The sequence below is a fragment of the Rhizoctonia solani genome, chromosome 1 (assembly GCF_016906535.1).
Source record: "Rhizoctonia solani chromosome 1, complete sequence".
Lineage (NCBI taxonomy): Eukaryota > Fungi > Basidiomycota > Agaricomycetes > Cantharellales > Ceratobasidiaceae > Rhizoctonia > Rhizoctonia solani.
Window position 1 is genome coordinate 3,053,386 of NC_057370.1, and position 24,102 is coordinate 3,077,487.

Here is a 24,102-nt window from a genome sequence, read left to right on the forward strand (position 1 = left end):
TTAATTCCAATCGGCAAGATTATCTGTTTGTCGTTGACAGATAATTTCACCGTTGGGCTCGCGCTTGATCTTGAAAAGGCTTCTTCCCGCTTTGTTGATTGAATGAAAGGATGACCAAGATATTTCCTCCAAGCTGGAAATCTGATAGCCAAGGACAGCAGTTGCTGATTCCTCTGCTTCTTGAGTAGTAGCTCCGAACTCGTCACTGCATGATTGGCAGATTGGTGTCCAAATCGATCCATGTATGCATGTGTTAGAATGTTGAGTACGATGCACCGTGATTGCTTCGGTCGGAGTGAGGTATAGTCCCATGTGTAGGCGTTTCAGATGCTTGAGCGGACGTAGTTCGTCTGCGAGAGACGACTAAATTTCTCTGGTTAGTGGCGATAATAATAACGGGGCTAGGAATGCTTGTTCATTCCATCAAATTGTGTATCTTACCGCGTAGTCTGGGGCCCCAATGGATGCAAAATAAGCATCGTGATCGCTTGGAAAATTGCTCCAAAAATGACACTTGTGGCTTTCATCATAGCTATCCGCACTGGTAGAATAGGCGCTCTCCACTGGGTCGGGTAGTAATCTTGGACTGAAAAGCGTGCACCTTTCGATACGTAAATCTTCCAACTGTGGGCACTGAATACAAGCGTTCTGAATCACACGGACGTCGGGCCCGTGAGCGTTGGTAAGCCAGAGTCGGCGAAGTGTGCTCGGAAGCTGGGGTGCCACCAGTCGATAGTGTCCAATGGACTGGGATATGTTGGCAGGGGTTGGCGCACGGGGAACGAAATCGTTGTGTGCGTCAATAATGACCGTATGAAGATTTGGAAAACGCATGAAAACGTCGTCGGCCACTGATTCAGTGAGAGCCGCAGAGAGTACACGGAGTTCCCTATAGTTGTCAAACAAAGGGTTGTTAGCTGGCCCGGCTTCGCCTCTACCAAATAAAGAAGCATTGGATGTGAATGGCTCCGATAACAAGAGAAAATGTGAGAAATATCTGGTGATGGTGTAACCCAAGAGAGGAGCTATTGACATATCAGGCGAGTTTAGTTCAAGCCGAAAGTAAACTCCCAAATGCTGGGGCGATTATGAACATAGTACCATGAAACAGGCTTGTCGCCACAAATGCAAGCCACGAATTAAATAAGCAGGCATGAGTTCACTCACAGAATATGTGTGGATATATGCAGCCTGGCAGCCATATTCCAGTCATCCCTTTGCGTATAACCATTGTGCTAAACCATCGGGATAAGGTTCGATGTCTGATCCAGCGATTGGTACCGCTCAACCCGCGGATGCTCTCAAAGCTTGGCTTCGCGGCTACAAGTGGTTGCAAGGAGGTCGAGTCTAGAGGAATTAATGGCCCGCGCATAATTGGCCTCGCAGCTTCATCAATTATGAGGGCGATAATCTCCACTGGGAGGGTGCGCTTGGGAAGAGAGGCATTATCCCTTTCGATTTCTGGTTAGTAAGGAAACAGGCTAGTAATTGTTAAGGACACACACCTAGACTTGATGTGCGTTCGATCAAATATAACATACCAGATGTAATAAAAAAGATGATAGCCCATAGTTGTTATGAGCCTATGTAACACTGTGAAGAGGGACATATAGTAGTTGGGATGTCGGGAGATACCCGAACATGCTGCTTTTAACACACTTTACTCCCGAATAATATGGATGTCCGATTTTATCCCATTATATTTCCCTCAACGTAAAGTTCCGATATCCTGCACTCAAGCATCGGGGAATTTGCCTCGTTTTATTGCAAAATCTTTGGACCCTATAAGCACCGCTCCCGAATCAAGGCAGTTCGCTGCCTGGTCCACGCGGTGTTCAGTTTGGACATTGGGACATTGGATTTTGCTCAAACACGCTGAACCTACAACGGGGTTGACACACGTATTGTATACATGTAGCTGGTTACCATCAAGTTTGTTTATCGCAACCACTGTACGAGCCAAGATGTACTATTTCAAACTGAATTTCTGTATAGATAAAGACAGAATAGTATTAGAAGGGAGGAAAGATTCACTGGTAGTCGCTAGTAAGTGGGTGGGATAGACCCAAACGCGAAACAGACGGATCTCTCAGTCGAAAGGACACCTTTTCTTTGGGTACTCTCCGTAACTTCCGAGTGATAGACGATAGGGAAAATGGACTGGTTCCGGTCTCTTCGTCCCACATCATCACCCTAACTTCTGCATCCTCGTTTTCACATCTCACCAAAACAGTGTCGCCGACTAGCTCTCCAGCTACTCGAGCCAAATTTCCAAGTTTTCTCCTAGTACTCCCATCAGGTAGGTATTCGACGTGCTCGGCGTCTGGCCCTAAAATAGTCAATGCTCTCTCGGAGTAGTAGGCTGGTTTCGCATGCTCGTATGTAAAAAGGCCAGTAAAATCAGATGGAAGTCCAATATCAATATCGCCTGGTGTTTGAATCACGAGATCAAATCTACTGATCTGGCTGGTTCTGGTCTATAACGTACATGGACCAAAATCAGTCTCATGTTTGAGAGTCATATATATAAAGAAGCTTACGATTTTAATGCTAACATTCGCCTCCCTCTTTGCTCCTGTAGCTTCCAATCCCAGGCGTTCATGACCTTCCATTATTAATTCAATATCTATCTTTCCAGAGACCGTTCTCAAATCTAATCGTTTGGATTTGGTTTGCACAAGTGGCTTATCAGAGTTGAGGTGCGCAATCCCTTCGATGCTTCGGTCAGCACGGGTAATAGATATTTCCGACTCCCCTGGTTGTTCTGCCGCTCGAAGTTGCTTTTGGCGTAGTCGGGACTGTGAATTTGTATGATGTATGGTGTAAGTCGAATACTAGTTGCCGAGGAAATGATAAATTAAACGATACAATGTGGAATAAACTATGGTGGGAACGAGAGCACATGTGCGCATCCAAAAAAGAGCAAGAGAGTGGCAGGGCGCAATCAATGCGCCAGTGCGCCAGTGCGGCTCCTTGGAGCCGAAGACTTTGCGTACTAGTACTCACCAATCCGACTTCAGTCTCGTAGGTCGCTGGAGCTGTCATTTGCAATATCACTTAGTAAGTTCGCAGTGGTCTGTCTGACTAGCTCAACGTTCTAGGGTGTAGTCGTGAGAGGTGCATATGAGGCTTGGTAAACACGTGTTTCACGCATATGTTCGATGTCATCTTAGCCGGCCCACATACACGTGACAGCTTTGAAGGCTAAGCAAGCACCCCTGTACGTGCCACCCCATCACTGGTGCGCCACTCAATGCAGGGAAGTCTAGCCCTTGCTCATGAGGTTACCCCGTGGCAGTCTAAGAGCCAGCTCTTTCTAATCTAAATATCCTTCTGCACAGAATTACATTACAACAATCTAGTCATTCAAGTTAAGCGAAAATATACAATTCACGCCCGGTTTTTCTCGCTCTATCACGCCTCTACGCCATCCTCGTTTTCACCATGTGGCTGCTCCTCTTTTTCATCGTCCGGCATGTCCCGGCCCTCTTCCTTGGCTAGCGCGGCCTCCCATCCCTCTTCGAATAGTTCGGGATTGTCGCTTGGATTCACAATCATATCAGCTATCTTTGGTTTGCCATGGCTATCCAAGTCATCGCGCCAGGCGCGTGCTGCTGTTGGAGCGTAGCTATTTATAGCAAGAGGACCGCGTAGTATTGGGTGTCGTAGGCCATGATGAAGATGCAGCATACGCCACAATCAGCATACAAAGGAGCGTTTTATGCCCACGGAATGTCACAGTGCAGAACACGAGGACAGCGACGATGCGGATTGCACGTTTAAAAGTAAGAAAAATGACGAATTTGCTCATAATCAGAATGCGTCGCGAGGCGGATACGGGGGACTAACCTAGGTGCATAGGTTCTCGCAAACAGTGCAGCTTCCGGGGCTCGGTCAGTCTTCACCAGCAACTCGGCGCATGCCTTCGCATCCCCTAATTGGAGGAGGGATGCAAACGCGATGTTGTTCTGCCCCTTGTCCGCTGCATATGGTTATGGTTCCATCCGATAGCAAGGTCACCCCGAAGAACGTATCAGGCGAAGTCAAACAAACGGAGAATCGGGGTGGATCAGGCCAGGAAACGATCCAAAAACAGGTGAGAATGGTCGGAAACGAGTTATGAATGTCACGAAACGATCCTCAAATGGTACCAGTGCCCCACACAGCACAGACCCAGGTCATGATGGGTAATCCCCCCAAGTTGTCCAAAAAATCAGCCAGAAATCCAAGCCATCACCCCAAAACGATCAAATAGCGTCCCAAACGTCCGACGATAAGTGTTCCAAGAATGTCAAGCAAAAATCAACAAATGCCCATCCTGTGCGCAAACTTCCACTTACCGGCAACTCCGCTCAAAGTTTTCAGCCCATCCCGATCTGCACATGCAAGGAGTAAGAGAAGTAGTGAGCTTGTGTCTCCAGCCTTTTCGAAACACTCTTTGGCGAGTGTGAACTTCCATGCTGCGAGGGCTCGGTCTCCGACTGCCTTCCATTTGGTTTCGTTTTCTGGAGATGGTGTTTGCTGAGCAATTGTGAGGGCAGTGGTCAAGTCATCCAGTTGGATAGCAAGATCGAATTTGTGGTCTGGATCGGTGGATACTTGAAGGGCGAGTTCCTTCAAATCTAATTTTATGTATGTCAATCAATGCCCAGGTATGAGTCGACGAAAGGCGAACCCTGAGCCTCCAAGAACCTCGCAATTTTGTTCCTCTGGTCTTGTGGAACAGTAGGCAATAGCTCGGCTGCAGCATCTAAATCCCCCCTCAAAACAGCTGTTTGGTACTCGACCAGTGCCAGAGACAATGAGTATCCGAATATGTTCATTGCCTGATCTACCACGTAGATTCGATTGTGTGTCGGCATATAACCTAGGACAAACATTGGCCTGCATACAATAACAAGGTTGGTCACAGGTGTAGAAGTTGATAGGAGGGACCTACGAATCGAATTGCTGCACTGTGTGCGTCTGAGAGCCCACCACATAACTCAAGCGGTTGGTTGAGTTGGTGTATACAAAACAATCGCCAACCCATTTAGCCGTCTTCACACTACCATGGTGTTAACTAAATGCAGTAAAATAACTTCCACATACTCACGATTCGGGAATCTCAGCAACCAACTCAAACGCATCCTCCACACCTTCGTCACCAACTGGTCCCTGTTCGAGGGCAGCAACGTATGCATCCCTGTCAAATTTGAGAACATAGAACGAGTCATCGAGGTGATGGCGACGAGTGCGCCATTAGGAGACCAGTAATCTGTCATCCACAGAAAAATCAGCTCTGGGCCATTTGAAAGTGGTCGCATTTTGTACCCGCGACAGTGCCGAGGTGCATTGGCAAAGTGGCAGGACAAAGAGTACGTACGTTCTTAGCATCCGCCTCGATCCTCCTAACAATCTCGCCACTCTCCCAATCCCAAAAAACGACGAATCCGGCTCCAGACCGTGCACTAAGTAGCGTTCCACCGTGCAGCCCGTCAATGGCCCATCCCCCAAGTCCTTTCAGCCCGAGCCAGATTTCTCTTTAAAGTTCTTGTAAACCTTGACTCGCTGCTTCCCTGTCAACTAGAAATAAGCCCGGACCATCAAGCACTTGGGTTAAACATACCTTCGAGGACAGCGTAGGTGTTGGAATCCTCTGCCCAAGCAAACGCAGTGCCTTGTCCGAATGACTTATTCCTCCACGCAAGCGCAGTGTAAATAATGTACTCATTGTCACCGCAGACGGCTACGAAACGACCGTTTGGAGAGTGGGCGATTGTGGATGGGAATATTTCAGTGCTACCAAGTTCGCGCGGGGCGAGAGGTAGTTTTTGGCCATCAGGTGTGGGGTCCTCTGCCATAGCCAAACGGTCAAAAAAGGCAATTACCAAGATAAGGATAAAACCACTCACCTTGAGTTGTCTGCAAATTAGCACCTAAAACTTCATTGTTCCTCGCAAAGATAATTTTCCCAGCCTGATCCATGCTAAAGCTCGGTTCCTCCCTTCCAAGTTTGACAACGACTACACCCTCGTCGAATCCTACTGCCACATCATTGCTGTTACGTTTGTACCCAACACACCATGCGCGCTCGAGGGAATACGACAGGGTGTTTTCGAGCCTGTAGGTATTGGCGTGCCAGATCTTGACGGTTCCGTCCTCGCTACCAGACACGATTACAGGTAAAAGCGGGTGGAAAATCGCAAAAGACACGTTGGCTGTATGCCCTTCGAGCGTCTGTATACAGCTTTTGGCGTGGTAATCCCAGACCTTGACGGTACGATCGTCTCCAGTCGTGACGATATAGGGTTTATCGGCGCCGTGGTAGTACTCGACGTAGTTTACTCCTTTCTCGTGAGCATCGAGGGTGAAATTGGGTGTCGGATTTCCGAGAGACCAGACTTTGACAGTACGGTCGAGACAGGCGCTGGCAAAGGTATTGGGGTCTTTGGGATTAACGGCAATATTCATGATGTAGTGTGTATGCCCTCATATAACTATTTATTTCGTTAGTTAGCGACGCGCATAGAGCTGGACACGCGCACCTGGACACACTTCCACCCTTATCCCAATCCCAAGCCTTGATAGTCATATCGTCACTCCCTGTGAGAACCAGACTTGCAACAGGGTGGACACTCAAGCACCGATATAGTCTGGGTGAGCCTCGAAAGCAGCGACCTTTTCATGGGTATTGTAATTGAATGCCCGAAGCTGGAAGTCGTCCGAGCCAGCGACAACCAGCTTTTACGAGTAATAAATCGCACACATCGAACAGGAACTTCGGCAACTTCAAATGTTTTGATGAGAGCAGATGTTTCGGTGTTATAGATGTTCACTTGGCCGTTGTAGAGACCTGTCAAGAGCCATGGCTCAGTCGGGTGCAAGTCCACTGATTTCACTCGATCCGAGCGAGCGAATAATTTCCTCTGTACAGCGAGTTAATATAGTTATTAATTTACATGTGTCCGGCAAGCTCACGTTGACGTCGAGGAGCATCGTGCTACGCGACCGCTGCGATGGAGGGCAAAACGACGTGGTCTGATCACGTGTCTCCATTTCCGGTAATTGTAATTCGATGGACAGATAACCACACATCAATTCGTACATCCCAAAAATACAAAAAGCCCAATAATCCACATTCTATATGCCCACGAAGAAAACAAAGAAAAAGAAAACAGAATTTTCCAAGAATACAACACGTTAGCCGTTAACCATGCCTGATAATTGTCGACCAACAACCACAAACCCAGAGTCCGTTTCCCGCCTTGGGAGGGGGCCCCGAGGTACGGGAGGTTTAACCACCACCACATCCGTACTCGTCTTTTTGCTCTTATTAGGGATCCACGTCCCTGTTCTCCTCAGTTCGCCCTTGAGTCCAATCCCTTCGCACCCAAACATCCTTACCCTTCTCAGACTCCCCGCCCGGCGCTCCACCAGCCTTCGATCGTTTCTCTGGAGACACGCTCACACCCCCGAAGAGTAAGCGTATCCAAGAGAGGGCACATCGTTTCCTCCTCCTTTTCAAAAATCGAAGTAAACGGGATCAGTGCTCCCGGCGCGACCGGCGTCTTTTCGGGATCCCCTCCACCTTGAGCGAGAGCGTCGAGAAACCTCCCTGGAATATCTCTCCCGATTTCCAACTTGACCAACTCGGGTAAGGACTGTAGTAACCGAATGTTTGGCATCGCTCCCTCGAGTCGTAAATCTACAATATGGTGCCCCCGGGGAAGTCGAGGTGTGGCCGTCCGCTTCGCAAGGTTCATATCGAGGCGGCGTAATTTGGGGGTATTGAATAGTCTCAATAAGGTAGGCGGAATCGACCCGTTAAGCACCAAATGCGACAAGAATGGAAGAACAATTGACGGGCCTGAGATATCGGGAACGTTGAGTACAGCATGAGGGGAGATTGTTATCGTGAGTGATTGAAGACACGCCGCGCCAACCAATGTACCGAAATAAGATGGGAGGTCGTATGTGCGTTCATTGAGGAGTGTATAGAGAGCGACCGGACGGATCCGAGAGCATAGGGGCTCCATTGCCATGCCATGTTCACCAGTACCACCCTCTCGAGAGCCTCGTTCTCAAAATTCAGTGCCTGTTCCACTCCCACGAAATCTGAGCCCAGGCTTGACCTCGAAACAATGAGCTCAAGAGACTGCAATGTGCGTGTCCCTCCAGCTTTCGCACAGATGCTAAGTACAGCTTGCATGCCCAGCACATCAGGTGTTCGAACGTGAAGGGAAGTCCAAGTGGCGATAAAAGGTAAGACCGGGGTAAACAACCGTTCGATCTGGTGAGAGCGTAACAAGTCCCCCTCCCCTGGTCGTTTAAGATTCGACAGTGCATATGAAACCTGATCACCCTGTTCTAGGTCCGGTAAATCTAGCTCGATAGCCAGTGGGAGCCTTTCGCACGCTTGGCATATGCTTTGGCGCACACGGGCCTCGCATCAAGTCCACCGTAGACCATAGTTCTGGCAACCCCAACGCAAGACGTCGCCATCGCTTGCAGACCAGCATTACCCCCACTCGAGCGTCATTTTGTCGACCAACCCAATATAATTTCAAGAATAGCCGAGGAAAGACGATTGGCAGGCGTTCGGACAAGCGAATGGAGGCGAGCTATGGCCATGTGTTTTTGGGCTCTGGTTTCAAATAGAGCGGCGCGAAGCTGGATTCAGAGAGCTCATACTGGTAGATTTCATCTCGTAGGGCTTGAATTTCGTCGGCCTCAGTTGGGATGTTTCGAGACCCAGGCGAATTGACCAGTATTAGCTCCCTGTGATAAAAAAAAACAAGGGTCAGGAATAAATGATTGGAGAACCAGACAGTGTTAGAATGAGACAAAAGAGGGGCAAAAAAAGGGAGATATACATACGGAAGCCTGTGTTCCTCCCCCGGATCTTCAGGAAATGGCGCGAGTTTAGGATCTGTCAATTTTCTTCCATCATTTCGTTTTCGAGAGTTGGTGGGAAAGGTGAACGAACGGCCTAGTGCAAGTTTGATGGACATAGTCAACAGGAATTATGCTCGGTGGACGTCAAAAACAAGCGCTAGTAGCGGTAGACCCAGGTGGAGCCAAGGCAAAGCATGTGGCAACATCGTTGCAACAAACACATGGCTCGAAGCCGAGAAAATGTCAATGTTGATCACGCCTAGTTGCAACCCCACTTTAGGAACCGTGGCGGATTTGGGAATCTCAGGATAGTTATAAATAATGATATCGTCCTCCGATAACTCGAAGCAGTTGACGGTCCCGTGACAGGACATCACCACAATTGGTGGCAAGTGGAACGTTGTACCTGCCCAGGCGCAAGGCTGCAAAACAGTTGCAATGTCAAAGTGATTTGTTTGCGCCCGTGCGATCCTGTGATCACCTCCTCGGTGTATATTTCCAATCATCTGTCGAATTCGATCATCACTAGGAAGAAACACTATAGCGATAGTTATTAATACACTGGGTTGAATCGGTAACATACATACTTGGTGGATAGAGATCGCTAGGCACTCAATCTGCCACAGCTCCTGTGTGGAGTTCCAGGATGAGCCATTGATTATCCCCCATTATCTAACTATATATGGTTTATAATTGGTGGACTTGTACAACCTCTTTCTTTCTCCTGGGGCCGAAATCAATGTAAGCAGATGGCCTTGTATCAAGCTCACCAATATAGTGGTCAAATACCTTGCTTGGACTGTACCGATGGGTAAGATTTCCCAAAAGTAAACGATTGAAAGAGTGAGGAATAAGCGAGATAAACCGCAGTCAAAAGCAAGCTCATTATAGTATACTTTATTCAAAGTGCCATAGTCTGGGGAGACATGTCCTTCGCCGTAGATTCAAACATTTTTAGCATTCACTTTGTATGGATGTACTAATCTAGTGTTGGTTGATGCGCAGACCTTGTATGGAGAATGAGTTGATATGTAACCTGCACAGCCCCTGTGCGTGTAACTTGGCGAGAAATAATAACATAAATAGATAAAGTACAAAGACAAAAGATCCGGAAACCCTAAGTACGCCAGCTAAGAGGAACAATTGCCCGCCAATTGGTTGATTCAAATAAATAGGATATTCGGTCACTCCATCGCCCTCCTCCCGACCCCCTTGCTCAAAACAAGAGACACACTTTAGTACTTGAAGACTATATGGTCACTAGAGCCCAATGGTCACCAGAACCCAGGCGCTCGAATTCGTATTGATATGATCTTGAAGAAGATCGACCTACGACTGATACAAGCAATCGATCGCCCTTGCATTTACGTAGCACCGTCCACTCGCTCGGCTCGGTTCGCCCTGGAGACAAAAAACTTCCAAACGAAATAATCTTTAGTAATTTGTGCCTTGCGCTTAGGAGACTCGCCGCCAAGGACTCGGCGTTTCCGACTGAATCTTGTAGTTCGTATTCGCACTGAGGGCAGGAGCTTGACCAGAGTATCTTATCTGCAAGAAGGGGCATATTTGGATTGATTGGAGGTGCACCTTCTGGGGCTAGGGCGGCTAGATGCAGCGCATTATGCATCATTACCCCATCGACAGGGTTCGTGCGATCGTGGTGTCCCCTGGGGTGATATTGCCTATGCTCTAATCGATGTCTGAAAACACTATCCAGGTTGATAAAAAAGCTATTGATATAGAGCTGTTCCAGGTAGACTAAGCCCTCAATATATTTCCCCAGTATAGTCTGCCTGAAAGTCAGCAGAGTTGTGATAAGCGTTATGAATCACGTACCGCATGGTCTCGCACGTTATCTTCGTGATGACCTACCAGGTAGTCGGTATGATTATTGATACGCCACCACTTGCACCCAGGATCTTCGAACATTGTGCATCTAACTAATCGGAGCTCTACGAGCCTTGAGCAGCAGGATTCGATAAGAGAAACAAGACGCTGAGTTGATCCATGGAAGTGGAGTATTTCGAGTCGTCTCAGGGACGACGGAAACTTATTTACCCCAGTTAAGATACGAAAACTCTGTTGTGAACTATCGTATCGCAATAAGTTATGGTACCCAATGCTAAGACACTGTAGCTCTGTCAAAGGGGTCAGGTCGAAAGCATTAGGTTCCCATTCGTCAGAGAGTGTGAGGATGCTAATGCGACTGCTGAGTGAGAGTGCGATCGAGCATATATAAAAAGGGCATACATACCGAATTCCAAGTGGCAGGCTACTACCGCGACATCGAGTATGTGATAGGCATTGTAGCGCGTAACATGTAGCCCACGTTGTTTGCCAAATGCCAATAACTATTCTTCGGAGATGCGTCGAGGTCTTTGCGAGAGGTACGATGAACGACCAATATTCGTCCCTCTTTTTGCGAAAATCCCAGATTGTCTTTGCCTCCCTCAGAACGGAATCAACATAGCTGTGGCATATAAGGTTGAGTATATCATCAGGCAAGGCTGTCGATGACGGTCTAGGGTTCAGGGCGCTGGCAGCGGAAAAATGTAAGTCATAAAGGTGCGTGCCAACCACTGCCGAGTTCACCTGGCGCAGGTCAAATAAGGGGGAAACAATCGTAAGTATGTATCTTTGAAATGAAGAAGGGATATCATCTTATGCAGGACGCCGAGGTATGATGGGGGTTCAAACAGTCCCCCCGAAGTTTTATTGTGTTGCTATTGCATAGCCTTGACCTGATCATGGCTAGCGCTAGTCGCTCGCATGAATATGATCACCGCTCGGACTGATGGTTATAACTCCCTTAGTTCATGTGATTGGTGAGCGCCAGTATCTTTTGAAAAGATTGATCGATTGATTCTATACCTACAAGATAGACTGACCAGAAACGTATGTTATGAGACTAATATGTGTCACATATACACATATAATAAGCTGATTCCCCAACAGTATATTTCGCTACTTGAACCATACCTTGACAGCTTCAAATTCAGCAAATTTAGGTGCGGACAATCCAGCCGTCCGTTGGTCAGCCTACTTTCAGGAGCACCAGTAACAGAGTCTTTACTTTTTAAAGTGCATGTATACGAGATATACGATAGTTTAGAATACGGTGTAAAATTGGGACCTATTCCCAGTAGGCTGGTGATTCTGTTCCAACCACAATCGCTTGCCAAATGATACGAGGTGACTAATTGTGAAGGATATATTAGTAAATATAAGCAAAGCTCTTTAGTCGCATATAGTATTGGATGAATGATACCCAAACGGGGTACATCCATCAATGTGATGAGCCCAAACGACGTACTATGATCAAAACTCTCTTGGTGAATACAAATAAGTGAATTGTACTTAAGTACTTCTACGAATAAGCTAGACATTGATACCCGAGAAAGGCTTAAGATGATAGAGTCGTCTTTAAGGACCCACGTGGATAATATCTAGGCTAGCAAATCGTACCGGCGGTCTTTTACTATATTGGGGCGGGCGTAGTCGACCTTTAATTCAATCATTAGTCAATGTACACTCAGACGCAGTGGCGTAATCAATACATTTATGACATTGAGTGCAAAAGCGGTTGAACACAAGAAGGTGCCGCATACATAGCGTATAGTGCAAGGCTAGCCAACCTAAGGCGTGAACTAAATCAAATATTACATTAGATTCATTTACATGGAACAATTCGAATCCCTCGATCAAATAATATTAATAGGCCGAATTGGAATAAATACAGAGCATGATGAAATCAAACTAGCATACCCGAACAGAGCAAACATATATATTTGTTGCGCATGAGTATTCCAATCATTATCCCAGTAGGGTCCATTGAGGGCCATAGTCCAGACGTTCGAATTCGTGTAGTTTCCAAGATTGGCCCGTACCCGGTCGCTGAGTCCATACCGCCAGGCGTGAACCATTACGCTCTCGCACTATCATCCACTCGCTTGGCTCGGTTCGTCCCTGAGAAAGGAATCCTCCAAACGAAACAGTCTTTAGTGATTTGTGTCTCGCGCTTAGCAGGCTCACCGCCAGGCGCTCAGTGACTTCAATAGGTGCCTCCAGCTCACGTTTACACTGGGGGCAAGAAACGGCCCACAGTTTCTTGTCGGCAAGGCGAGGTATTCTAGTGTTAATTGGTGGAGCGTCGTCGGACGCCTGGGCGGCAAGATGTAGAGGGTTATATGCTCTTATTCCGTAAAGCGGATCCGTAACATCACGGTGCCCCCGCGGGTGATATTGCTTATGATTCAAACGATGTCGAAACACACTGTCCAAATCAGCAAAGTAATAGTTGATATGAAAGTGCTGTAGTTCTAGACCTTCAAGCTGACTTGCTAGCACAGCCTGTCTATAGATGAGTGTCAGCTCGGTGAATATAATCCTGGTTACCTACAATCTGTCCCAATGCGGTATCCCGATGAGATCCTATCAAGTATTGGTTGTGGCTGTTGACACGCCACCACCCACAATCTGGGTTATTAAACATTGTACAAAGGACCAGCCGAAGTTCAACGAGTTTAGGACAACAAGACTTGACGAGGGGGAGAAAGTTCTGTACAGATCCATGAAAGTGCAAGATCTCGAGTCTTCTTAGAGAAAACGGAAGAGAGCTAACGCCAGGGAGAATCCGAAACTGCTGAAGTGGGCGACTATAGGACAATAGCTTGTGATAATCAATGCTGAGGTTTTCGAGCTTCTTTAGTGCGGGTAGATTCAGATTGAGGTTCTCGGGGTTCCAGTGGTCATCAACGGTAAGTATGCTTGATATCAATCATCGATCAAAGAACCAGCAAGAAGGCAGAAGTAATTATACTCACCGAAGACCAGGTGGTAGACGATCGCCATGAGACTGTACGTGAGATAAACATGTTTTTGAGCAGCAAGTAGCCCATTTTGCTTGCCAGATTGCAATAACTATCGCTCGTAAACCCTTGGAAGTCCTAGCCAGTGGTGCAATTGAGGTCCAATAGGCCTTTCTTCCTTTGCGAAGTTCTCGGATGGTATTGACCTTAGAAAGAACCGTCTCAACATACAATTGGACTATAAACCTGATAATGTCTTCCGGTAAATCGATCGGCGAGGTAGCAGGGCTCAGGGTACTATTCATAGGGGCATATAAGTTGTCGATACATAAGTAGGATATCACTAGCCTCACCTCGTGATATCAGTAGGATCCGGAGCTCGTGAGAGCAAAGTGTTTACCAAACGAAAAAGGACGTTCATATTCAACGGGTGGGGTGTGATTGCAGTCTATAAGTCTCCAGAAGGGGGCTTTATTTCCCTGAGATTGCACCGCCCCATAGGCAGCTTTAGACCAGTGCCAATCACTAGTTGCGACCTTGTTCTAGGCTACCCCGTGGTTATGTTCGTTTTTGTCCGATTGGTGGGCGCTCTCAGATAAGGCGATTGACTTGCGCCAACGACCCGTGGGTTGATTATAGTTAAGCGAACTGGTTGATAGTTCTCTATCCGGATGGATCAGTGTCAGCTCGTTAGGCTAAAACTATCACTCTTTATAGGATGTCCCTCCTTTCCGTCGCGGAAGCAAATCTTTTTAGAGCGCATGTATCTATAATATACCGACAGCTTGAGATAGTTCTATGTGTCATGGCCTAACGTAGTTATTAACTTTAAGTGCACAAAGTTCGTTTCTAATTACCTCGCATTCTTCCATTATGGCTATCCATACCTATATCATGACGTCGTTTGAACAAGCCCATAATGCACACCCGTAAAATGAATAAATCCTTTCGAAGAGAGATACAAACACAACTCATGTTTTTTATACGTGTTAAATTATATATTACATACTCCAGCCCAAGAAGAACATAATTGGCACGTTTTGTGAGAACGCGCATGGTCGTCCAAGTCCGAAAGTTAATACAAACAAGAACACAAACCGCTAGTTAAAATTCACATTAGTCCCCCAGTGGTGGAGGTCCCCATCTATCGTTTGAGCCAACCATCTCCTGTATTATACGAGAGCTAGGGCGGTCTGGATCCTCAGTCCAGACCTGCAGGTCTGTACCACACCATTGCCGTCCCACGCGCCAGGAGCTCGGCGTGATGCGCTTGTCCGAGAGAAAATTTGCAAATGACACATGCTTTAGGGGCTTGATATGCGCAGCGAGAATTCCGGAGGACAGGCGCTCCGCGATCTCGATTGGTCTCGCAAACTCCCGCTCGCACTCGGGGCACGGCACGCTCCACAGTTTACGTTCTGCCAAACGAACAGTAGTCGAATCGATTGGAGGGCCATTATCCCTCGCCAGCGCCATAGCCCTGGCTTGTAAATTGTTGAATATCCCAACTCCGTCGACGTGGGATGCTCTATCTCGTATGGGGTGGTAGCGTTTGTGTGCGTCCTCAAATCGATGGGTAAGAACGGCGTGTATGCTGTTAAGATAGTGGCCGATGTGGAGGGCTTCAAGCAACGGAAGCCCACGTAGAAGGTGTGCCATATGGTTCTAACCCAGCAATCTTAGGATTCACTAAAAATCTCCAAAAATAGGCTTACATACCGCGTAATCTACTACAGTGGGCACTTCAGAAGACTTCATATAGTCGTGATCTTGATTACGCGTATGCGTCCGCCAGTACCAGCAATCGGGGTCATTAAACATCGTGCATCGTACGAGGCGCAGTTCGGTGAGTCCAGGGCAGCAATCCGAGACCAGTCTGATCACTTCTTCCTCGGGCGTATGCAGCCGTAGTATTTCCAACTGCCGAAGAGAACGAGGATACGAAGAAATACAGCGAAACCGGCGGAAACATTGCTGAGACTGGCTCCATTCAACGCCAGTATGGTAGTTGATACTGGCAATCTCTAGTACTGTGCACATAGCCAGATTGAAGTCGATAGGAAGTGAACCTGCTTCAGCCGTGATAATCCTGAGCGGGCGGTTTGGAATCAATATATTGGTAGATACGTTGCGATTGAGTGGCACACGCACCAGACGCCTAATCCTGGCACCCGCGCACCCGAACTTGCTCTTTCATAGCGTTGATTGTAACCACATGAACCCCATATCTTGTACAAACTACCTCTGATCACTTGGTGAAAAAGTTTGGAACATCTTGCTATTCTACAAACTTCTCGCATGAAGTGTTTCTGTTGAATCCTGTAGTCTCGCACTGTTCCGTATTGGAATTCATTAAGGAGTAGTGTGATATTCAACGAGAAAATCTCGTCAAGTATTTCTGGAGGGAGAGGTATACATCGTCTAGGGCGGCCAACAATCGGCTTCGGAAGAATACTGCCCATCAATCGGACGTGTTAGCTAATGTCAGATAAGTCCATCGCAAGAACATACCCTGTCCAAGGCGGTGGGTAGATCTTGTGGCAGAAGGAAAAGAGAATAATGAGAACGGAAGACCAGATGTCTGTGAGAGAGAACATGGTGGTGAAACGTTAAATGGCGAAGCCTGGTTTCTTATAGCCATGGAACGCGGATAGCGCCTATGCGGTGAACCTCGAGGCAGATTTGATTCTCTCGGATTAATCGTTTCTGTTCAGAAAGGGGGGGTGATGAGGTAATAAGCTCCCATTCCATGCGTATACACTATACAGGTCAGATGGTGATATTGGAGGCGCACCCGTTTCTCAAAGATCCAGCCATTCGTGCTCAACCGGCGGAGAGGCTCTCCGCGAAAGCTCGATTTCGACGTCGCCAGAAGGTGGCATATTGCAGCTCAAGCTCCACTCGACCTGTCCCCCTGTTGTCGACTTCCAAAGGCGCCCATCGCATCCTGAGACCCTTCTGAGGATTCTTCCACGAATATTGCCCCCCTTTATCCCCGTCCAAACCGCTGTTCCACCATGCCGTAGGTCCTACAACGGTGTTCAATTCCATTGAAATCATGACGTGGACCTCGAGACTTGCGTATGTGCTGACGGAGGATATGATCCAGAACTCGTACAGAGACCGGCAAGACCGGGCATGACGAATAATGATTGTCTGGGACTGGACAGAGACGGACTGCTTTTCTTTGGCCATAAATGGAAAACCTGACTGTGAAATCTTACGATTGAGTGTCTTGGCTGTCGAGTATGATACATGCAGGGCAGAGTCAATGCCCGAGGGAATCTTGAATGACCCGTTCGGGGATACCTGCTTGTGATGTCATATATTGTCCGAATCGAGCGATAAATGAGCACTGTACCTGGATTCGACCCTTGGAGGCAAAGTTATTATCCATAGAATACTGAGATCCCAGGAAGCAAGGTAAATTCGCTCGAGTGGGTCAAGTTGCGCCGCCAAGACTAGTCATTGTAATCGTTTGGATTAGCCCAAGCAAAGAAGCCTTGCCGTCAAGAAGACGCTCTTCTTCTGACGCGGCGCACAAACCCATTCCAAATCGGCCTCAAGCTCGAGTACGGTGATAACAACTTTGTGACTTCCCCCGCCACTCGGATGTCCCTCTGTCCAGGAATGTCAAATGTAGGATTAAGCACTCCCGCAGTTGCGAAGTAAGCCTGATGGAGTACCATTGGTGGTGGAGGGGAATATGCTGTAGGTCCAGCCCCCAACGCACCCTAGTCGATAGCCGATAAGAAGGGCGAAGTGGGGCAGTACATCAGGCTTGATGAACGATACGCTGGGCTTGCTGGGCTATACATTGGGTTTGTGGTGCTGTGCAGCGGGCTCGCTGAGTGGAAGTAGTCATTGCGCAGGCCGCCGGTGTTAGAAAACCAACACCCCAGGGAATGAGTTGAGGTACGCTACTATCAAACTAAGGAGAGGAGGCAGAAAGTGCTATAGCCATATCAGACCAATTTCCTCCTGTCGTTTGAGTAATGGATGCACGGTAATGCACGGTAATTGTAAAAGAGCCTCGGCATGTCTTACCAATAGACGCGCGCACGTCATGTAGAGGAGTCCAGCTGCATCAGAAACGACTGTGACATAGCAATATCAGGTATGTGTTATACAACTAATATGCACTGGCATACCATACGTTAACAGGAGTTCAACGGAGTCACCCGTTTCGGCCAAGACCGTTACGGTAATCGCCGTCCCACGCCCGGCTCTCCAAGTAACCTCGTTGAGTTCCTCCTGCACTTTGGTGATTTCAACATGCAACTCTTGGATTCTTTTGACGACTGCAAGTTGCCGGGGACCAGGTAAATCTAAGACGCGCTGAACACCCTCGATGTTGATGCTCTTGCTGTCAAGAGTTCGGCCATAATTCCTACAAAACTCAGATAGTTCTTGAACAGTAGTCCCCTCGTTCCGCAAGATATCGAGCGTACGGCCAATGTTGATGGCGGTCGTGGTTGCGCGGAGTTGATCATGACATGGAGCCTTGATACACTACGTCAAATATGACGGCAGTCCCTGCACTATCTGCCTGAATCGAGTCCTCATTTATACCAGATGGTAGTCGCCCGATATGGATGTGGTTTTGCTCTCTCTATAAACAGGACAATGACAAAAGAATAGCAAACTCAAGTATATAAGAACCCACTTTAAGGACAAGTTCACCCGACGTTTTATTTCAGCACGATTAGACGGAAAGACCGTTATAGACTCTATGAGGGCGTCTTTTTCAACAGAATTGACACAAATTCGGTTGGAAACTGGCTGTTCAGATACCATGGTGATGGGGCGATTGAGGAAGATACCACCATCTGACGATGTGAGTCGGGTCTCTTGAACTATGAGGACCGGTGGATGAGCCTTGTACTCGATATCGAGCCAGTAAATGGAATAAAATCAAGAACATACCGGGAAGGAGGGGAGGTCGACTATGGTAGTTCGTTGTAGATATGGTTAAATCATTGAACATACACGCGATTGGTGCATGTCCTGCTACGTTTACACAGCCATTGCTTCTTATGAATTTAACCCTTGCCAACAGAACGCACTAAACGCCATATGATTATTTAACATATGAAACTAACATGCCTGGAGCTTGTTAGTGCTAAAAAATGTAAATTGTCGAGTAATAATACGTACATTCAGTCCAGACTTTCACGAGTCACGAGTCCTCATTGTAGCCATAACACCAACTCACAAATCGGCTATATGCTCGCGATTTAGCCGCTCAATAATTGCAATCAACTCATCCACATTGTCATCACTCGCTCTTTCTCTCATGTCGCCCGCTCGTCGCATGCCGAACATTCCAGGATCAGTGGCAAAGGTACCACTATTTTGAGAAAGAGTGGTATCTCCTCCTATTACGAGCCAATGACCCGCTGGTCCGTCGTCCGCCGATGAGGTCGCCGATGAATCGGGAATAAATACCCATTCGAGGCCTGTTGGGGAAACAAAATGGCGCAGAGTAGGGCAGTGCGTGTGCCACGCCATCAGCTGGGCCTTCTCAGTACTGGCCGGAGCACGCCCGTGATATAAAGGATATGGCGCATTGATAGTCAGGGACGAAAGATGCTCGAACGCCGATAAACCCGCCATGAAGCTGGGTGTTGTTGCGAACTTTTCTAGCATCAGCATGAGCAATGTTTTCTAAGCGAGATGATACTCACCCGGATGAGCCGACCGTCTTGCCAACTATGGAATAGTCCGTTTGCGTCTCGTATGGTGAGGCAGCTGAGCTGCTGGCATTTCTTTGCAATCTCCTGGAAAGCGTCCCTGGTCCATCCTGCGACAACAATATCGAGTGATTTCAAATGGGGCATGGCATCTAGCATCCCAGTCATTGGTCGATAAGCATCTTGAAGCTCGGCATGGACAAGATGTTCCCAGACATCACCCTGTGCCCGTGCTTGAACAATCAATTTACTGGGCCCAGCGTAATGTGTCAAGTAAGGAAGACTCCCACGACTAATGGGCAATCGTAATGTAAACGTCTCGAGTCGAAGTGTGCGAATAGACGGTTGGGATTCGAGGACACGAGCTATCCCCGTAGACGCCGGTATATAAGAAACCAGTTTGTGCAGCGCAAATGTAGGTTGCTCAGGAAATATCCAGGACACCGGCGTATTATGAGATGCGTGCCATATTTCGAGTTCTTGCAGGTTGACACAAGCTAACAGAGCACCCAGTATACGACGATATAGTACAGGTAGATCGGATTCGGGTACATGCAGATTCAAAGTTTCAACCAAGCTGGCAAGGTACTTGTTCGAGTTCAATGTACGAGTCCAAAGTGCAATAGTTTTCACCCATTTTACTCTCGATCCATTTGATACATGCGAAAAATTGATGTGGGCATAAAGCCGTGGCACGACCGCAAAATAGAACGTCCGTGAAGCAAGAGCGGCGGTTGCCAGGTCGGATTTTTGGTCATGAAGAAAACTAACAATAAGAGTGGTTAGCTCTATTGGGAGATAGCACGAGGTCGAATTGTGAGAGATTGTGTTGTCCATATTGAATTCGCCACGATGCAAGTCAATGCTTAGGAAAGCTAGGCGCTTTGCACAAAATCAAACACTCCCCGCATACATACACTCTATTCGGGTTCCCTGGGCCTAACCATACTATAAAGAGGGTCATCAAGAGCTATCCTATCAATCAAACCATGTCGGCAGCAGATACCCGCATCCATCGTTTATTACGATCCGGCAGCCAAGCATCATTCTTGTTCTGCTTGCACTATTAAGTGGGTAAAATGTGTCCCATTGTCAAAGCATGTATGGAATAGGGTACATGAAATCTTGGATAGACAACCACGGACACCAAAAAAGTAAAATCGTTTATGACCAAACAGACCAGGCAGAGCCTTGATAAAATATACAAATAATATTCCATGTCACTTGATAAGAAACGGTGGGATATATATGATAGGAATACAACATTGATGCATCGAGATAAAATAGGAGGATCAGTATGTATAATGTTACACGCCCACATTCACTCAACCCAAGCCTAAAGAGTCTATAATAAATTTATTGCGCATGTACGAGGTCTAGTAGAGTTCCTGCTTCATCCCGCACGACACGCCACTTGTGAGACCCGGTGCCTCGCCTGTAGCCAGCACTACCTTCGTTTCCCGAGACGCATTCAGAGTGCACTGAGTGATGAGTCTCAAAGAAAGATGCCCACTCTATCTGTTTCAGTTTGGGTAGCATATTCGCGAGTATCAAGCCAGCCATGCGTTCCGCGTTGGCTGTCGATTCTGCGTAGGCCTTGCGACAGGCTCCGCAATCATAAGACCAAAGTGCAGGGTTGACATATGATGGGGGTTCCAGCTGAGATGTTGAAAATGGGAACAGGGGAGTAGTGGCTGGAGTAGTGGCCGGGGCTGTGGTATGAACATCACCAAGGGGTAAGTTCGGCGAATTCACGGGCGCAGCCGTGTTCACAGCGACCTGGCTAGTCTCAAGGTGACGCCAAGGATAATGTGAAAGCCGATGTTCCGCGAGAGAGGCATAAGGGGTAAGGTAGACGCCCAAGGATATTTCTTCGAGATTTTTGAGAGGCTGAAGCTCTGTGGCCAACTCTTCCTGATATGTAAATCTGATGTCAGATTCATCGACCACATACAGGAGATAGCCTTGCAGCCACCCGAAACTAAAAGCGACTTACCGCGTATGCTTCTACACCTTCGTCTCCGAAGTAAATATTATGGTCAAACGGAAAAGCCCCCCAGAATGGGCATTCAGATCCATCCGCAATTTGGCCATAGTACTCATCCTCAGATTCAGATTCAGAGCTACCTGGATCTTGCGTCCCAGAATTAGAACTAGAATCAGAGCCCATGCAACACTCGAACATTGTGCATTTGTTCAGCCGGAGAGCGCGAAGATCGGGGCAATGAAGACCAAGAGCTCTCAAGAGCGGGGTTTCGCTCCCATGAGTCGAGCGAATGGAAATAGAGGTCATAGTAGGCGGGAACGCGGTTACGGGTTCCCGATATGTAAATCCAGGTACGAGCTCGAGTTGGGCTGGGGCACTGGGATACATGTCTGCCAACGATTGAAGAGAGTTGAACTGATAGTCACACGAGAGGGACAATCGTGCTGATCGAAGATTGGGGAAGTTTTTTAGGACATTCGGCGAAACAGGATACTCAAGTGCATGAGGCGGGCATACGATGTGGCTACAACCAAACAACACTAAGTTGTATTTGATTATTTATGAAATTTGCTACTCACCGTACCCAAGAATGCAAGCCCTTCAAACGACTTGCCCATGTCCAGTCATCGATATGCTTGACCAAGAATAAACGAAACCATTCAGACAGTGTAATTGCACGTAGTCTCCGAGATGACCGAGATATTCCCTCAATCCGAGCAAACAGTGGCTTGCTCAAAGTCAAGGTCGACCTAGCCATGTCGATGTTACAAAAGGCCTGATCGAGAGCATAGATTATAATCTGGCTCATAATTTCGTCTGGTAACCGATTCGAGGCTGACGATTCCGCCATTTCAATACTACGACCAGGTAGGGTTAGCGTCACCGAAATGTTTCGACGCTTGAAACGGCCAGACTTTGAGCTTGTAGATTCCACAGTGGAGCTATGTATCAGGGCACTTTGCTGATAAAACAAATCCTGGCGGGTTCCCGCTGTGCTAATCAAAATAGGAGTACACAGCGTTAGAAATGAGGCTGTTCCAGACTGGAGACGCAGCCGGTTGTGACTTACAAAAGATGTGCTTCCTCGCTTGTAGGAAGTGTCGATCGTGTGTAACTGAAGGTGAGCATCATGCGATTACAAGCTGCTGGCCCAAAGCAGTGTAGGTGGTTGAGATGGTGAGATTGCCACTGGGCGCTGGGAGTGGGTTAGTCTTGAACGCGTCTTTTTATGCGGCTGGACATACCGTGATCTGTTCGAGTGTCTGTGCAAAAACACAATAGATGTCAATAAGACACGCGGAGCCCAAATTAAATCAAACGCGAGTGAGAATCGGGCGGGTGCGGGCTGCCTCCCGACGAGGCAAATACCCGAGAGGCAACAGGAGCTGTGTTCCGAGCCTTTGGAGTTTGTGAGTAGAACTCACAGTGTATGTACAGGCGAGTGCGCTAGCGCACATCGTTCAGCTGATAGATGGCCGGTACCAGGCGACTCGATGCGGAGTTTCCCGGAAGTATGGTCAGGCCAAGGTAGGAGTTAGGAAAAGCGAGTGCGCGGGACACGAGGTTAAGAGACAACAGGCCCATTGGTTTTTGAAGCTGGGAGTCGCATAAGGGAAATTTAGCGCCCAATCGTCGGGCGCTAGGCGGCTGCCTTCAAACGCGTGAGCGCCTGGCACAAGTATTATTTGATTAGATTGTTTGATCGCACCCACACCGTCACACGAGCTCCAGGGTGCGTTGATTCCTTACTGAAGCCAGGCAGTTTTCTCGGTCATCATGGCTTGAGTCATCGGTTCAACGCCGCTTGGGCACCGGCTACAAGTATCTTTATTCGGCATAACAATCGCGCGGCGCTTAAAATGGCTGTGTTTTCCAAGTAGTGAACTCGAACCCTTCTAAAATCCGTACTACCTCCACTATATATCCGTATAAGCGGCCTGCGTATTAGTGTGACTGGAGCTCAAACTAGGTGATTGTTTTCGGACCCGTCAGGCATATTCACGTGTACTTGGATCAAATTCTATGATGTCAGCCCTTTACTCTTTACATGACTATTACCCATCTACTGGCCAGAAAACAAATCCCGATTCAGTGTTATGACGCTAGTGGCTCCGAGTAACTGGTCAGATCGTGCATATGCACTAATTTCCGCTCGTATCATGTCGTCCACAAGGCCAATAATGCGACTTTGCACGGCTTGCTTCAACCCCTTGTCGGTCAGGAGACCAACCTAGGCGGAATCCACATGTCTCAGAGGTCTACTATTCCCCATATGGATGAATTAATTTCTGGCTCCCGATTATCGTGCCAAGGAGTTACAGTGATCCTTACCCCGATCTACAGCCCAAATGCGGCGATCGTCGGTCTACGTTGATATTATTTCTATAGCCTATTATTCGGGCTTATTTCTCCATGCTCGATATCCACACCGCCGCATCGAGTCCAACGGACACATTTGTACAACCGACCGGTATGTCCATGGAACTCGGATACGAATGCACTGAAGCCATGTACATCTGTTTGCTTGCCGAGCTCTCTTGCTTCGGTGCTTCCATCCCATTCAGCACATTCACGCCTCGAGTAGAACTAGGAGACACATGCAGGTGGTTGTAGAAACCAACAGCCTATGCCCGCATCTAGTCCCTCAGACATGTCTCGTACTCACGCACTTCAGCCCCCCGAGAAAAACCGATATCCGCCAACTCCCGAAAATATGGACAGGAGAGACCAAGTAACT

The 24,102-nt window shown here is 47.8% G+C and overlaps 9 protein-coding genes across 9 annotated transcripts; all 9 read right to left on the minus strand.

Moving 5' to 3' along the window:
- RhiXN_04533 (uncharacterized protein) lies at positions 1 to 1,570 on the minus strand (the record flags this gene model as incomplete). Its single annotated transcript, XM_043324350.1, has 4 exons — positions 1 to 363; positions 442 to 1,025; positions 1,168 to 1,451; positions 1,506 to 1,570. The coding sequence occupies 4 exons, from the start codon at positions 1,568 to 1,570 to the stop codon at positions 1 to 3; spliced, it is 1,296 nt and encodes a 431-aa protein (XP_043176769.1).
- A 460-nt stretch (positions 1,571 to 2,030) lies between these two features.
- RhiXN_04534 (uncharacterized protein) lies at positions 2,031 to 3,045 on the minus strand (the record flags this gene model as incomplete). Its single annotated transcript, XM_043324351.1, has 3 exons — positions 2,031 to 2,477; positions 2,541 to 2,798; positions 3,007 to 3,045. The coding sequence occupies 3 exons, from the start codon at positions 3,043 to 3,045 to the stop codon at positions 2,031 to 2,033; spliced, it is 744 nt and encodes a 247-aa protein (XP_043176770.1).
- Positions 3,046 to 3,414: 369 nt separating this feature from the next.
- On the minus strand, positions 3,415 to 6,978 carry RhiXN_04535 (coatomer subunit beta; the record flags this gene model as incomplete). The annotated part of the gene is made up of 15 exons (XM_043324352.1): positions 3,415 to 3,628; positions 3,850 to 3,982; positions 4,341 to 4,622; positions 4,676 to 4,884; positions 4,940 to 5,047; positions 5,096 to 5,185; positions 5,232 to 5,257; positions 5,366 to 5,499; positions 5,542 to 5,565; positions 5,609 to 5,836; positions 5,895 to 6,470; positions 6,538 to 6,585; positions 6,627 to 6,693; positions 6,747 to 6,908; positions 6,961 to 6,978. 15 exons carry the CDS (start codon positions 6,976 to 6,978, stop codon positions 3,415 to 3,417), a joined length of 2,319 nt encoding a protein of 772 aa, XP_043176771.1.
- A 413-nt stretch (positions 6,979 to 7,391) lies between these two features.
- On the minus strand, positions 7,392 to 8,024 carry RhiXN_04536 (F-box-like domain protein; the record flags this gene model as incomplete). Its single annotated transcript, XM_043324353.1, has 1 exon — positions 7,392 to 8,024. One exon carries the CDS (start codon positions 8,022 to 8,024, stop codon positions 7,392 to 7,394), a length of 633 nt encoding a protein of 210 aa, XP_043176772.1.
- Positions 8,025 to 10,241: 2,217 nt separating this feature from the next.
- On the minus strand, positions 10,242 to 10,806 carry RhiXN_04537 (uncharacterized protein; the record flags this gene model as incomplete). Its single annotated transcript, XM_043324354.1, has 3 exons — positions 10,242 to 10,278; positions 10,356 to 10,666; positions 10,714 to 10,806. 3 exons carry the CDS (start codon positions 10,804 to 10,806, stop codon positions 10,242 to 10,244), a joined length of 441 nt encoding a protein of 146 aa, XP_043176773.1.
- Positions 10,807 to 12,690: 1,884 nt separating this feature from the next.
- On the minus strand, positions 12,691 to 14,106 carry RhiXN_04538 (F-box-like domain protein; the record flags this gene model as incomplete). Its single annotated transcript, XM_043324355.1, has 5 exons — positions 12,691 to 13,227; positions 13,277 to 13,643; positions 13,701 to 13,732; positions 13,799 to 13,982; positions 14,039 to 14,106. The coding sequence occupies 5 exons, from the start codon at positions 14,104 to 14,106 to the stop codon at positions 12,691 to 12,693; spliced, it is 1,188 nt and encodes a 395-aa protein (XP_043176774.1).
- A 695-nt stretch (positions 14,107 to 14,801) lies between these two features.
- Positions 14,802 to 16,282, minus strand: RhiXN_04539 (F-box-like domain-containing protein; the record flags this gene model as incomplete). The annotated part of the gene is made up of 5 exons (XM_043324356.1): positions 14,802 to 15,350; positions 15,405 to 15,774; positions 15,837 to 15,913; positions 15,977 to 16,139; positions 16,197 to 16,282. 5 exons carry the CDS (start codon positions 16,280 to 16,282, stop codon positions 14,802 to 14,804), a joined length of 1,245 nt encoding a protein of 414 aa, XP_043176775.1.
- A 226-nt stretch (positions 16,283 to 16,508) lies between these two features.
- On the minus strand, positions 16,509 to 20,394 carry RhiXN_04540 (F-box-like domain-containing protein; the record flags this gene model as incomplete). Its single annotated transcript, XM_043324357.1, has 12 exons — positions 16,509 to 16,994; positions 17,047 to 17,088; positions 17,228 to 17,419; positions 17,733 to 17,782; positions 17,837 to 18,197; positions 18,258 to 18,297; positions 18,352 to 18,541; positions 18,788 to 18,807; positions 18,901 to 19,322; positions 19,373 to 20,144; positions 20,296 to 20,326; positions 20,385 to 20,394. The coding sequence occupies 12 exons, from the start codon at positions 20,392 to 20,394 to the stop codon at positions 16,509 to 16,511; spliced, it is 2,616 nt and encodes an 871-aa protein (XP_043176776.1).
- Positions 20,395 to 20,734: 340 nt separating this feature from the next.
- Positions 20,735 to 22,949, minus strand: RhiXN_04541 (F-box-like domain-containing protein; the record flags this gene model as incomplete). Its single annotated transcript, XM_043324358.1, has 7 exons — positions 20,735 to 21,292; positions 21,375 to 21,888; positions 21,944 to 22,360; positions 22,435 to 22,553; positions 22,610 to 22,627; positions 22,734 to 22,763; positions 22,821 to 22,949. The coding sequence occupies 7 exons, from the start codon at positions 22,947 to 22,949 to the stop codon at positions 20,735 to 20,737; spliced, it is 1,785 nt and encodes a 594-aa protein (XP_043176777.1).
- Positions 22,950 to 24,102: the final 1,153 nt, after the last annotated feature.